General features: G+C 50.8%; 2 protein-coding genes across 3 annotated transcripts in view; one reads left to right on the plus strand and one right to left on the minus strand.

Moving 5' to 3' along the window:
• Positions 1-15,122, minus strand: part of LOC120893256 (neurobeachin-like protein 1) — a 64,182-nt gene that overhangs the window by 46,667 nt on the left and 2,393 nt on the right. For both annotated transcript variants that reach the window (XM_040295049.1, XM_040295048.1), the window contains 4 exons: positions 14,823-15,095; positions 14,424-14,746; positions 12,436-14,350; positions 10,456-12,357 (listed from right to left, as the gene is read on the minus strand). In XM_040295049.1, the coding sequence (XP_040150983.1) occupies positions 10,456-12,357; positions 12,436-14,350; positions 14,424-14,746; positions 14,823-15,095 (4,413 nt within the window). The remainder of the gene's footprint in view (positions 1-10,455; positions 12,358-12,435; positions 14,351-14,423; positions 14,747-14,822; positions 15,096-15,122) is intronic.
• Positions 2,513-10,351, plus strand: LOC120893258. Its single transcript, XM_040295050.1, has 2 exons — positions 2,513-3,268; positions 8,012-10,351. The coding sequence occupies exons 1-2, from the start codon at positions 3,239-3,241 to the stop codon at positions 10,109-10,111; spliced, it is 2,130 nt and encodes a 709-aa protein (XP_040150984.1). The 5' UTR covers positions 2,513-3,238; the 3' UTR covers positions 10,112-10,351.

Genomic DNA, 15,122 nt, shown 5'->3' on the forward strand with positions numbered 1-15,122 from the left:
GATTGCAGCATTGGTACGCGGCAGCGAAAGCGCACTTCCGCCTTAGAATGCCCTTCCCGAAACGATGTGTTGCATTTTATATTTTACATTTTTTTTCGCTTTTGCTTCTGCAGCATGCATACAGCAGGCTGGAATGCATTTGTCTGATCGCGCGACGAGGTTACATGCAGGCTGTGGCCAACGTCAATCGCGTCCCATTGATTAGGTCTTGTGCGCGCTGGGAGAGCAGCGTGTATGTTGGACGCGGCGCCGATCGTTAGGTATAACCGCGGATATAATCAACATCCAAGCGCCGATCCAGCACCAACCAGAAACCGGTCGTTCGGTGGGCGAGAGTGGATGTGGGCAAATCGAGAAGAAGAAGAAGAAGAAGAAGAAGAAGAAGAAGCAAGCAAGCACAAATCCGCTGCAAAATGTACTGCGCAGGAAGCAGGAAACCGTTGGCGAAACGTGTTTGCCTGCTAATTAAACACAGCAACCAAACCATTGCTGAAAACTCTTCCTGCGATCAAGGCAGGCCCTTTATTGATTGATCGATCGGACGGGTAAGGGTCATTCGAGAGAGAGAGAGAGAGAGAGAGAGAGAGAGAGAGAGAGAGAGGGGGAGGTACAAGTAAAACAAAAAATCTATCGCATAAACATATTTTATCATCTCGATGACACGTGAATGGATGAAAGTAGTTAGCGTTAATTTATTTTATTACTTTTTGCGCGTGTGTATCGCGTGGAGCTTCTCCCAGCAGCTTTATATCAGTAGGAGTGATATGTTGTGGCGCTATTAAACGCGCTTATACGCCTGGCAATGATGACTGGAGTGACAGAGCAGCTGTGCCCATGGTCCGCACACAGTGTCTCAGCAGCTAATCCATCAACACAACTAATCTGGCATGAAATGGAAACTGCTGTGTCGTTTTTACCACTGGTCCATTTCGAAAATGGTTACCGTTTTTGCTTCACCCTTCCTCCCGTCGACTGAAATTATCGATCATCCGTACGGGGAGAGCTTGTTTTTAGCACTACTAAACCTGCTCCACTTCCACGCGAGTGTGCAGCATTACACACTTAAACGCGCAAACGATTCCGCAATTTCACAAACAAATACCTGTTTGTCCGGACAAACGAAACTCGACACACTGCTCGGGCGGAATTTAAGGAACCTTCGCTTCCCGGTTTCCAGTTCCTGCAAACTGGACAAAATGCCGTACGATTCGTTCCGCTTCCTGTGCTGCTTTGGGTGGTGAACGTAGGGTGGTGTACCACCGCGGCAAGCAACCGCGCGGAAGGTGGACCGTCGTGTGGACGGTACAGGAACGATTGGATTTAATTTAAATTTTGACATCGAACGCCAAGTTCAAGGCTTCGGCGGTACGTTCGATCCTTTCGGTGCTTTGCTGCAGCGGTGGCGACTGTGACGAGAAGGAAAGCTTACCGGACCGTTCAACCGGGGTAGGGATGGTGGTAAGTTGGTGAACCGACCGACAGCCAGACGACAGCGGCAACTTTCGATTTTTATCCGCCGGTTCGGGAAGAAATGTGTCACAATTCGAACTTGCGGTTTGTGCATGAATTTCGAGCACAGCACCGTAGCGCGAAGGTACATACACACACACACGCCTGCCGCAGGTAACATATTTTCAGTGTTATTCATGAAGGAAAGTGATTTCACTCAAGTGTAAAAGCAATCACACATAACTAACAGCGGCAGCCGCAGCATCACACAACGGTCACAATGGAAGAAAGTGCCAAAAGATGCGTGTATTGTTTTTAGTTAACAAATTCAATCGATAGAAGGCAAACAGCACAGTGCGGGAGAAGCTTCTTCTCGCTTCAACAACGCCAAACGATAATGCATTAATTGATTTTTAATAAGCAGCATAATTCCCATCAACAATCAGCAGGGTGCATTATTGATTTCCTTAAAGCTCATAAATAATTCGTTCCGTCCCACTAGAAACAGGGATTGGATCATGTGCTGCTGGTGCAGTGCAGTGTGCAGTGTGGCAAAGGTGCAGCATTTTGGCACGATCGCCACAGTTCCCATGCCGTTATGCTTCGTTTCTAGTAATCTTTCTTATTTCAAGCTTTGTTTGCGAAACCCCCGAACGCTTATTCCCTTACTCCCTTCGCATTCAAAAGATCTAATCCCACCCATAGGTACTACTGTGTCGAGTGTCGAATATGCCCTCCCATGGCGAACGGTATGCAATGGAGGAAGCGCAAACAAACGCACGATTCTTCGTCGCGCGGTGGTGGAGCATTTTCTCTCGTCGCTCTTCCCCGCCTGGCCCGGGGAAAGGGGTTAGAAGGAGAGAAAGGTGAACGGCTTAGCTTGAGAGAGACATGCCATTTCTTTTTCACAGTCACCCCCAAACTGCGCGCTCTTTCCGCTCTTTCTCTTTCCGTGCCGTCTGCTCTGCTCTGCCGGTTCGTCGCGTATGGAAGCGTTCAAGTCTTCTGTAGCGTTTCTGCGCTGGGCCAGCACGGGGAGGAAACTAAATGTAGCGTAGTAGCGCGTCGTTGCCTTGTGCCATCTCACCCCCTTTTGAGGGAAGGGCGGAACCGACGATGCTGCTGCCTCCGGTCCGGGAAGCCGGTTCGGGTCTGTGTACTGTGTGCATGTGAGTGTGCGGCAGGCAAGGGCGAGAGTAGTAGCGTTTGGAAATTTATAAAAGAAGATCCTCTCCAGCGCTGGTCGGTTAGTTTCGCAATGAAAGTGGAAAAACGCAGACACCGTTCAGCGCAGTAGCTCCTTCCGTGTGAAGAACAGCGATACCGACGACGCGCGCCTGTACATTGCGAGCCCGAAGTGGCCGAGAGAGTAAGAGCAGAACCGGAACTGTTGGTGCGAGTGTGTGTCTTTGTGTGTGTCTTTGTATGTCTGTGGCGAGTGGTCTGGAGGAACAGAGTGAAAAACAGCCACAAAACAAACAGTCCCGCGGGCTACAAGGTTGGAAAATTTTCGCACACGCTCGCGATCGATCGACAGAGCTGGTGGTGTGCAAGAAGGTGGAATTACTTAACGCAGTGCATTGTGCCTTTGGCTTTTGGGCGTTTATCCAATCGAAGATCAGTGTACGGTGCATTTAACATTCAGTGATGGTGCGTGAAATTGTGAAGGAGTGAAAAATTGCATCTATTTCTTTGTGAGCTTATGAACGATACGCGCATTTGCAGTAGTGTTTGTTTGTGGGTGAATTAAAGAACGAGCAGCTCTCCCTCCTGGCGGACGGTGTACAATATGGCCTGCTGGCAGCAACTGCTTCTGTTGGTAAATATTTTCATCGATCTCCCGCAGCTGGGAAGGCTCCTCAAAACAGCTAACCTACATTTTTGTTTGTCCAAAATTTCACACAAAAACGAAAATCCGGAACATGATGCACCGATGATCGTTATTAACACGCTCTTTTTTAACATTTTACAACGATCGCTCGGCGGAGCGCCCCTTAATGAAAAGTACGCGCGATCGACCAGTTTACTACGCCCAGTGCAATCGGTGTGGTTAGCGATAATGATCGTGTTGATCGGGTAATAAATGGCTACGGGAAGCTTTCTGCGTCGGCGCACTAAATTGAACCATCACTAACGGAATTGGCAGCTCATCCGAGGGGCTGGGGGGAGGGGGGGGAATACTGCAAGTGATTCAGTGGGACATGATCGGTGATGCCCCAATATTGCAGCATGAAGGCCGCTGGGAAAACGAAAAATACGAAACGAGAAATACACACACAGATTGTATCGCACACTCATCACCACCCAGTCGATCCAAATCATGATCATCATCATCATCATCATACCTGACCTCGAATCTGGGCTGTGCAGAGGAAGAAAGTTTTCGACTGCGACCACGCGTGCATAAACAGGGACGAGGTTCAAAGTGCTTATTTGTTTTGCGCAACACTGCTGCTGCTGCTGCTGCTGCTCTACACCCGTTTCCGGGCGGTGAGATCTTTTATATGTTAGGCAAGGGAAATTATGTATCTATAGCTGCATAGTTTTGGATCGCAAAAAAGGTTGGCCAAAAAAATGATAGACGTACCATGGGAGCAAAAGGGTCATTTCTATTTTTTACATTTTACACTCAACTTATCTGTATTGGGAGGTCAATATTAAAATGAACTGTGCTTAACACTGTGAAATTATATCATTTGTTAACTAAATTATAACTAATGATCGTCTGAAACCTGCAAAACAAAATCCACATTGATCGAGATGCAAGCAGATGATCAAGCAGTTTTTTTTAATGCAGGTCAAAAGTTAAAGTTACATCAACTATGATTCACAATGCAAAACAGAATGACATATTATCCAAATTTATCTTACTGAGAAAGTAATTTGTACTTTTTAATTTTTTTAAATACTGTCGAAATTCACATTCGTTACTAAATTTTAATTCGATTATCATAACATAATTATTTATCGTCTCCAAGATACTACATATAAATGATTTTCAACACGTCACAAAGAACTGTCAAACTCAATCAAACATGTCTCAATGTTGAAAATGATGCTGAAGAAATTAAAAATTTTGATGATGGAAATGAAATACATATCAAATTGATGTGGATTAACATCTTGTACGCGGTGAATACAGGGTTTTCCAAGTGAAATTTCTTTTTTAATTTTTAATTTTTAATTTTTAATTTTTAATTTTTAATTTTTAATTTTTAATTTTTAATTTTTAATTTTTAATTTTTAATTTTTAATTTCTTCAGTATAATTTTCAACATTTCAACAGACTTCTGCCATTGCTTTTTTCACCGGAATTTGAACCCGTTGTCAGTTGAGTGTTGAAAATCATGGTGAAGAAAATAAAAGTTATTATGATGAAAATGAAATATCAGAGTGATGTGGAATTACTTCTTGAACGTGATAAAAAAAATCGTAAATACGCGTCAAACCGCATAAAACATAAAAAAGTAAAAATTTAATAAATACTCCAATACATCCAACACTTTAAAAAAATCATTTAGATTGACCAAATGGTACGACAAAAGCAGCAACTAATTTATGAATAAAACTCTTCACCACAACCAACTCTTGCCACACTCGAATTGGTTAATGAAGCATTCCACAATTGTTCCATTATACTCTCGCCATTCAAACACGGGCCATCCCGGGCAGACCAGTCAATGGCACCACACCGGTGGTGCTTGATCATCGACACTACAGACACACCCCGCCCCTCTTGCAACCGAGCGTTGCCAAACGGTGCCCCAACATAAGCGCCCAGCTGGAAAGAGTCCACTCTATGAATGACTCGCTTCCGAAACGGTTCGCGCGCATCGGGAAAACGAGTGATTGTGTGTGTGTCTAATCACCTCATTCAAATCCCCGTTAAGCAGCTGACAACTATATATCTCAAACCGTACTGGGTGAACAAACGAATCCACTTTAAATGTTTGGCAGCTACACAATTTCCCTGCATAACATTTGACCTGAAAGCACATCAGCTCTTCAGCGCATTCCGGGCGCACAACGCACATACACACACGCGCGCGCACCCTGTCCGTCTTTGAAGGGCACTCCATCTTCCGGCCCCCGCCTCTAAGCTTTACATAATTGCCGATAAAAAGAGTATCTTCTTCTCCCAGTGGTTTCTTTGCTGCTTCTTTCGGCGGAACTTAAACCTCACTTCACATTTTCCAAATAATCCATACAAGGAGCGAACTTTCTTCTTGTTGATTTGTAAGACATCCCCTTAATGGGGCGATCTCGCGAGGCGCTGATCAAAGCCACACGCGCTAAGCCCGAGAACGTGCCACGTAATGGGCGCATCTGGGAGCATAATCACGTGTGTGTGTGTGCCTGTGTTACAACTACACAAATTTAAATCACAGAAATACAAATATATCACACGGAAGATACACGATTTTTCACCGTTCCCTCCCAGCATAAAACGCGCCAACAACTGATGGGTTCATTAACATAATTTTACCATCCAACGTGTCGCGCCTTAACAGCGCTGGCTGCTTGTTGTTGTTTACTGCTCAACGGTGGAGTTGGGGATTTTCACAACAGTTTTGGAATAAGTTTCCCCTTCTTTCTTTTGTACTATGCTTTTATGGCCAAACGGAGGCTTTCACTGTGGGTGCATAATAATGATAAGGCAATTTACGCCTCCCGGGGTGAACTTCGACTGTTTTTTTTTTTCGCTGTTGTTATGGCTCGTGCCCCGATGCACGCGTCGTGAGCGCACGGTGGAATATATTATTGCTTAACTATTCGATTATCTTGCACCGCATAAAATCATCGCACCGCATGGAGGAAGAGAAATTGTAGCCATTGCATTAGAAGAAGAAAAAACCCCTACTCTACAATTATGCGTTTTACGACTTCCGATTGAATGCAATCTGCAATGCTCCCCGGGATCCGTGCTTTTAATCTCACTTTCCAGCCGGGCACCACAATTGCATGGAAAACTTCAGCCATCAGGTACACCGGAGCACGGTGGCACGCTTGACGAGAGAAAATTCAAATAGGAGAAATTCAAATCGGATTCCAACGGGTCATACGCCTCCTGCCGCGACGGTCCAAGCAGGTGGCGGGCATCGCACAGGCAAACAGCAAACCACAATCGTTCGATCGCTGCTGCTGTTCGATCGTGTGGTTAGCCACTGCCGTTCTTGGACAGGGAAATTTCTCCAACCCCTAGCGCTTCAATGCAATCGCTGGAAAGATCAGCCGGCGCATTGCGTTAGTTGCAATAAAATAGTTTCTATTAACTTGTGTGGCGATTTCGGAAGACGTTGTTGCACATTTCACGTGCATCATACAGCAGCAGCAGCAGCCGGCGTCGCAATGCTTTGACAAAGCTGTCAATTTGTTCACCAAACTCTGTCGCCGTTTTTTCCCTGCGCACCACCGGGTGATCCTTTCCCTAAAACCCCACCGCGTGGAGATAATCGTGTACAGCGCGTCGTGATCGTGCCTTGACCACATTTGCCGACAAAAATACACAAACACACACGCCGAGCAATTACTACCAATCAAACATTGAACGTGCGCGAAAAGCATAGCTCTGCTCTGTCTGGGTTCCCTGCTGGTGCCACCGCACACCACCAGACCAGCTGTTGGTGATTTGGCATGCCGGGGCGGAGGAAATCGAAAGTAGCCGCGGCTCATTTTCATCCAGCCACCGTGCCAGCTAGAAAAACCAGTTTTTCTTCTCTTTCGACGTTAGCTGGAAAAGAAAAACTTGTCCACACCCTTCTTCCGTCCACATCCGCTGCTTATCGGATCGGCCGGAGGTATACCCCGCACGCCCATGGAAAGATGGAAACAGTGTTGGGAAAAAGTAAAACCTCCAATAACCCACATTGGAGCCCTGTGCGTACGGGGCCCAAGTGTGTTTGCTGCAACAACAACAACAAAAAGTTTGTCGCGTTGCCTAGACAACGCAGCACAGCAATTGCAGTGCCAAACGTCACAACGCCAGGCAGCAGCCGAGTTGCAACGCAGAAGGCGCAGAAGGGGTCACCTTTGGCAGATAGTGCCGTACGTGTAATTTATGTTCGAAATTCTAGTGTGCACCGCTGCCCTCCTGATCGACCACCCTAATGTGTGAACCCACCAGCCGGGTGTGTGTGTGTGTATGCGCAAACATTCAGAGACATTCACCAAGCCCCATCTTGGGTCGGGGTGGTTGCCTTCGCGTGCCGGCGAAAGGTGCGTAAACGATTTTTCTCGGTCATTCGAACAGTCTACCCCTCCCAACCGATGGGTGTGACTGGCGTTGGCATTATGGGGAGTGAGGGGGAGGGAAGGTGGGTGTTGTTTGAAAATTGCACTCGTTGCACTACAGCTGATCACTACGCAGCTGAACTGCACCGGAGGAGAGTGGCCAATGCAGACTGCAAGGAAAATGTTGTTCGTCGTTGTCGTAAAATGTGCGGTTTTATGTTTCTTTGTATTAAACGAACTTTTAAAGAAAACGAAGGGAGCCATTATGGAGACTCAAACATGAGCTTCTAATGCTTTGATATGTAAAATGAAACTCTTCTTCTCATTACAGCTTCTCGTCGCACTGGTCGTGGCAGAGGAATCGAACCAACCGGACCCCGACCGTCAGGATGCGTCCGCCGTGTCTGCTGAACCTCTACCAGTGCCCGCCGCCCTGCACCGCCAGAAGCGCCACGAGGTCGAAATACATCGCGTGATCAAACGGCGCCCCAAATTACCACCGCCGCCACCACCGCGCGGTCGCAAACCGCGGCCACCGCGTCGGCCAGCCTCTAAGCCGCGCGGCAAGTACGGCCCCCCGAACGTGAACTATCCGCCCCTGTCCCACTACGTGCCGCAGTCGATCGACGATCCGTACAGCTCCGGGTTCGAGGCGTCGTTCGGCGACCATCACGGCTCGTTCGGGGAGCCACCGATTCACCCCTCGCCCACGTTCGGGTCGCCCCCGTTTGCGTACGGCCAGACAATTACCAACTACGAAGGATCGTCCTACGGTAAGCCCAGCTACGAAGGATCGTCGTTCGGCAAACCCAGCTACGAAGGATCGTCTTTCGGCAAGCCCAGCTACGAAGGATCGTCGTTCGGCAAGCACAGCGGTGGCTACCAGGGGGGCTCGGTCCCATCGTTCGGTAAACCGAGCTTCGAGCTATCGCCGAACTTTGACGGTGGCTTTTCCAAGCCCAGCTTCGGCAGCGGGCTGTCTAGCACGTTCGAGTCGAAGGTACCGCCCTCGTTCCTGGACTCATCCAGCGGGTTCGATGGGTTCCCTGGGGCCGGCAAACATTCGCCCGCTTTCACCGGCAGCTACTCTCACAGCTTTTCGCACACCGGCATCAAACAGCCCTCGTTTGCTGATTCGAGTGCAATCAATACGTACACCACACCGTCGGGGAAAGGGAACTACTACACCGACACGTCCTCCTCCTCCTCCTCCTCCTCCTCCTCGTTCGGGGATGTAGGGTCTAAGCATCAGCTACCGCTGGAAAAGTACCGCAAAGATCCGTACAAAACACCGATCACCTCGTACGAGGTGCCCTCGAACCCGAAATCGAACCTATTCGAACCCTCGGGTGATTTCGAAACGTCCTACAAGCGTTCGCCGCACAACGGTGGCGTCAGTTCGACACACTCCACCTCGCACAGCTCGGTCGGCACGAGCGAGGAAGAGTACGTTCCCAGCCTGCCAACGCGCTACGATCAGGAGCAGTTCCACACGCCCACCAAGACCAACCCGAACAAACCACCGCACAGTACGCTGCAAACCATCAGCGGGACGGATGATCATTTCAACTCGTTCACCTCCTACTACGACGGTGGCTCGGAATCGCAGCGGATTCCGGTTAAAAGCAACCAGCAACCAGCCCCGTACGATGCGTCCGACGAGCAGCAGTTCCCAACCGGACCGGGCAGTTCCGGAGGCAAGCGCTTCAAGGGCCGCCGCAAGAAGAAGCCAAAGCTACCGTCCACCGGCATTACGCACAATCTCGACACGGACGATCTGCGCGATGCGTTCGGTTCGAGTTCCGACTTCCATCAGGTGGCGATCGATGCGGACGAGTTTCTGGACTTTGAGCCGAAGAAGCAAATCAAACATTCCAAACCGGCCGGCGTAACGCATTCCAAACCGGCCGAGGACTCCAAACAGCCTAACTTGGTGCTGCTGTCGTCACAGAACAAGGGCGGTGGCGGGGCGGGAAAGGGAACCGGCCAACGGGCACCACCTTTGGGCGGTTCATCCATTTCCACCAGCAAATCGGTTGAGTATGAGGGCTCGAAACATTTCGATCTCAGCAACTACTTCCAGGCGAACGGGTCACCCAGCAACCAGCAACCAGCGGCCCCACACCAGCGGCCATCGAAACCGATCGGGCTGGACGATCTGAACATACTGTCGATTCAGAAGTCTAACTCGCACAGCTACTACGCCGGATCGAGCCAGGGAGCGAAGTCGGGATCGGACCGACCCGGTGGCGGTGGTTTCCAGCCGACCCGCAGGCGAGACACGCAGCACTATCGCAGTGCCACCGGCGGTAGCCTCGATTACACCATGCTGGACGAAGATGAGGAGGAAAATTACGACGACATTAGCGATGTCGGTACGCGCGGCAACCGGAAGAAGAAGGATCTGTCGGACACGACGATAAACCAATAGGTAGCTAGATAGATAGATAGAGGTAGATAGAGATAGACGTGTCGCATCACCGCACGTGCGGTTGCGTTTTACCAGTACGGTGGTTCTCTCCAGCGAGTAGCATTAGCAGTGCATTACAGCAAAAGTATTTCGTTTCGTGTTGCGTTTCGTGCACATCGATCGTTTACATAGGAAGGATAGTGTATTTATTAAACTGTTTTAAAGTTTGTCGAACAATAAATGTAAGAGGGAGAAAGTGTACCCAAAGTGGCGTTTCAATGCAGAAAGGAATGGAAATGATTTCACCTGAATTCCCTCACAAAGGTAAGTCCCGTGCATTATAAAAATGTGTAATAAGTTCTTACCTTCTTGTCGATAAACGTTGTCCACTGCCGACTAGCACAGTAGGTTTGAAAGTCTTGGAAGAAGATCGGCCCGGAAGAAGTCGCCGGCAGGTCGGGTGTGTGCGTGGCCAATCCCAGCACGATGCGCGACTTTTCCAGCAGCGCCTTCATCACCGGTATGAGGAACGAGTATTGCTCCGAGTTGTCCACCTCGATGGCGTTGCACATCGCTTGATTGAGACTGTACATTAGGTACCCAATCTCGGCCGGGTCCTGATTGGTGCGGTTTTGTAGCAGCGCGTGCAGCTTCGCCGTTGCCATGGCGACTATTTCCGAGTTCGCGCTGTGCGAACACTTCAGCAGCAGGCCCAAGCACAGGTGCGACATTTCTGACCAGTCGTCGCTGCTGCTCTGCTGAAACACCATCAGTATATCGAGCAGCGAAAGCACCCCGTCCAGCAGCTTGACCGAGCACTTCTTCGAGTCGTCTTCGTTCGGATCGAGCACCACCAGGTCGTACGCGAGGCGCAACAGTTGGGCCGCATTTTGCTGATGGATCAGCGCCAGGTGCGCATTCTCCGCAAGGTCCATCAGGGCCGCCTGCACACCCATCTCGAGGATGCGCAGCCGGAGCGCCAGATGCGAGCAGTACAGCTCGTTGTTAAGCGCTATCAGATTGATGCAGGCCATCACCTGGCCCCGCTCCTGCCACGAGTCGTTCGAGTTTTCTACCCCGCGCCACAGTATCGTGAACAGGCTGCTCGACACGGAGCAGACGAGGTTTTCTTCCTCATTGTCGTCCGCGTACTTCTCACTGGCGGAATCGACACTGTTGCCCGCACTGCTGTCCAGCTCTTCGCCACTCTTCGTCGACTGCAGGTCCTCCACCACCATCGAGGCGGTGCCGCCGGCCAGCGAACCGGACTCGTCCAGCGACACGTTCTCCTCGCTGCTGCTGCTGAGGGAGGATTTCTTCTTCCGGCCCGCCGATTCCTCGAAGCTGAGCGTCAGCGAACCGATCGTGTCCTGTATGTCGGACGTCTTCTGCCGAATGACGGAGTACACCGAGGTGATCGAGGAGGCAATGTTGTCCACTACCGCTTCTTGCACCGTGTCCGCCAGCTCCTTGATCTCGTGCTCCAGCACCGTCGCCGCCTCGGACATGAACGAGTTCGGCTGCTTGCCGCTCTCCTGCACGTGGAGCTCCAGGTTTTCTTCGTCGAACACGATCAAATCGTCCGCACCCGGCCCGGCAGCGGACGATTCGCTTTCACGCTTCACCACCTCGTCCATGTCGGTGAGCAGGTTTTGCTTGCCCTTTTCCGCTCCTTCCTCGGAGCGGTTCTCTACCGGCTTCTTGATCAGCAGGCGTGCGATCGATTCTTGCCAACCGACCTGCTTCGCTATCATTTGGGGCGCTTTCGGTTTGGTGAACGTGCTCGTCATTAGACGCCGCGCTATTTCCAGCTTTAGGGAGAGCTCTAACAGATTTGAATGGTACATGAGGCACAGCGCACCGGCGTAGCCCATTTCGGTGTCGGAGCTTAGGTTCAGATCCAGCAGGCCCAGGATGACGTGCGGTTCCAGCTGGAACGGAAGCATGAACGAGAACAGTCCCGGGTACAGGCTGTGGCATTCGATCGTGGTATCGTACAGCCGCAGAGCGGCCTTATGTTTGGCCGATATTCGCTTCGTGCACAGCATGCCGGTGATGAATTTGATCAGCTTCATATGCACCTCACTGCCAAAGTGGCGATCAATGAACAGCATGTACATCGCCTCGGCCATGTGTGGTTCGTACATGAGCAGGAATATTTGATCCTTCACGTGTTTGCCCTCGATGAGCAGCACAAGCATATCGATAATTTCGCCAACCGTGGCCTCGTGCTTGGTCGTGGTGAGGAATGTCAGTATTGCCGATATCTAAACGGAAACGGATAAGAAAAGGGAAGAATAAATTTACGTTTGGTCGAACCATAGTAAGGAGCATGCAGCTTTTACCTCCTTAATGTTGACCTCCTTCTGGATGTAGTACTTGACGATCCGTAGCAGCGACTCCCGTACCATCTTTGCGTCCTGGGGCGGCAGGCTGGCGTTGTTGGTAAAATGCTCCTGTATTACATCCAGCAGATACTGTATGCCAAAGTGCCGGCGGAAGTACTTCCGATCGTCCTTAATAATCGTGCTAATGTACTGCACGTGCCCGATCACGATCTGGAACTGTGCCTTCGCCCAGATGCGAAAGTTAAACACCAGATCGCGATGCAGCACGTGCAGCAGCTCCATATTGCCCGACGGCATCTCGTTCTGTATCGACTCGATCAGCAGCTGCACCGCCATCAGCACGTTCACGTCGAACAGCCGCTCGTTGCACCGCTGCAGCAGTGTGCTAATGATCGCGATCGCATCATTCTTCAGCATGTTCTCCTTGTTCAGCTCGCTGCCGCTGATAAAGTTGCGCACCAGGCAGAAGAAGCAAGCGATAGGGTTTTGGATGATTTTCGCCTCGGTCAGCGAGTTTAGCTGCAGCATTTCCCAATCGCCAAAGCGTTCCTCCTTCAGCGGCGACTCGACCGGGCTGAGCGATATCAGCTCGTTCGCCGATGGGAGGTCCGCGTCGGGCAGCAGCGCCAAGCTGTCTACTATTGGTAGCAGCGCCACCATGCCGCCGATGCCGTTCAGTGCGTTCTGTAACGAGAGCGTGTGGGCGACGCTGGCCACCAGGTGGCCGTTGTACTGATTGCCCGGAGCCAGGTCCAAGCACAACCCGTCGAAGCACGCGTTCGGCGCGAAGCAAAACACAAACTTGGAGGCCATATCGAACGATTCGATCATGTCGGTCGCCAACACGTTCGCCACACTCGGGCCCGCCTCGAACAGGCTCTTCAGGTTGATGTTCGTATCGGCCAGCAGGACGGCGCCGAGCTGTCCCTTCAAGCAGATCGCCTCCCCAAACACCAAGTCCTGCATGCCGATCGGGTACGACTTTACGCTCGGATCGAGCGAAGAGGTTGATTTGCTCGGTAGCGTAAAATAGTTCGGCACCTGCGATACCAGCCCGGGGAAGAACGTCCGCTCGATCAGATTCGGAAACAGGCCCGATGGTTTGGTTTTCTCTTCCCGCTCGCTGCTCGGCGATGCGACACCCGGATCCGGCACCGGGCTCATGCGCGCCGAGTTCGACTGGTGCGATGTGTGCGACACCTTGCGGAAATTGTTGTACGGTGCCCCGATCGAGCAGTAGTGAAACACTTCCGCAAACGATGCGTACTTCATCGTCGAGCCGAGCTTTTGCACCGAGTCCAGGTACACGTTGATCTGGTGGTACGAAAATAATCGCTTCGGTGGCACCACGCTAACCGTCACCGAGTGCCAGCGCCCATCGAGCAGCTGCGGGGACGTGACGGTGGCAGTGAAAAACTCCTTCTTGGTGATCACACTCACAACAAAGTTGCCATTTTTCTGGACGAAAAACTCGTACCCCGTACCGTAGTTGGTCGTCAGGCTGAACAGCTGCCGGCGATAGTTCTGCGCGATCGAGCGTTCCTCCTCCAGCCGCAACCAGGCGTGAAACACGAACCCGTGCGTCGTTTCCCATTTGCGTATCTCGGGTATCGTGATGCCGCTGGTGTTCGTCTGGATGTCGAGAAAATTGTCCGGCATCGAGCCGGCGCTGCTGCGGTGCTGCGTAATGCGCAGTATCGTCTCCAGCAGCAGCTTCCGGTACTCGAACTGCGCGTCGGGGCGCAACAGGCGGAACAGGCTGTTTACTTCCGCCGGCAGGATGCTATACTTGGCTAGCTCCTCTATTAGCTTCAGCAGATTCATTGCACACTTGGATGACAACCGTTGGCAACGAGATAGGCAAACGTCCACGATACGTTTGATCGTTCTCTGGCTGCAAACGAGCTGCTTGCTGCAAAAGAGAAACACAACCAATGGGTAAAAAACAATGCTTTCGATCAGTTGTTTACACCTTTTCAACGCACCTTTGCATACTGCCGGCGCACTTTCTTAGCAGCACTTCGCTCAGCATGTTCTGCTCCTGCTCTCCCATCAGCGGTATCCATTCGATCAGTTTGGTGACCACCACCGGGTTCGCCTGTCTCGTGTCGTGCTCGTCAAACGCAAAGCCCAAACACTGGCTGATCAAGCTGGCCGAAGGTTTGCCAAACTCTCTCAACCCATCGAACAGCACGTTGATGGAGTTGGTGTGCATCAGATTGTGCTGCATTTTTTCCGAGTGATAGCACAACTTTTGCAACGTTTCCACCAGCACCGTGCCGAGCGTTTGGTGATCGATGTTCCACTTCTACAAGCGCACAAAAAGGTGAGGTAAAAAGCGTTTGAAAAAAAAGCTACTCGATCAATCGATCTGGTTGTTTTACCTTCACTTGTTCCGGTATCTGCACAAGGTTGGCGAGAAACTTTGCCTCGAACAGGGCATTGCACAGAATGAGCTTGTTTGCATGGTCGGGAATAAAGTCGCGGATGATCGCTACTGCCGCACAGAGCGCACTAACGTCGATGTAATTATCGTCATCGTGCGACAGCTCGAAGCTGCCCACCGAGGAACTCTTCGGCAGGAAGTGTTCCGTCGTCAGCAGGTCGCGTATCGAGCCGATGTACAGTTGGAAAATGGTCAGCAAATCAATCTGACGCTGGAAAAGCGAAAAAGGGGATCAAGG

This window comes from Anopheles arabiensis, chromosome 2 (genome assembly GCF_016920715.1).
Source record: "Anopheles arabiensis isolate DONGOLA chromosome 2, AaraD3, whole genome shotgun sequence".
Taxonomy (NCBI): Eukaryota; Metazoa; Arthropoda; class Insecta; order Diptera; family Culicidae; genus Anopheles; species Anopheles arabiensis.

Coding starts and splice junctions, on each gene's coding strand:
- LOC120893258 (XM_040295050.1), top strand. CDS start 3,239: ATGGCCTGCTGGCAGCAACTGCTTCTGTTG. Junction 3,269..8,011: donor GGCAGCAACTGCTTCTGTTG/GTAAATATTTTC, acceptor TTCTCATTACAG/CTTCTCGTCGCACTGGTCGT.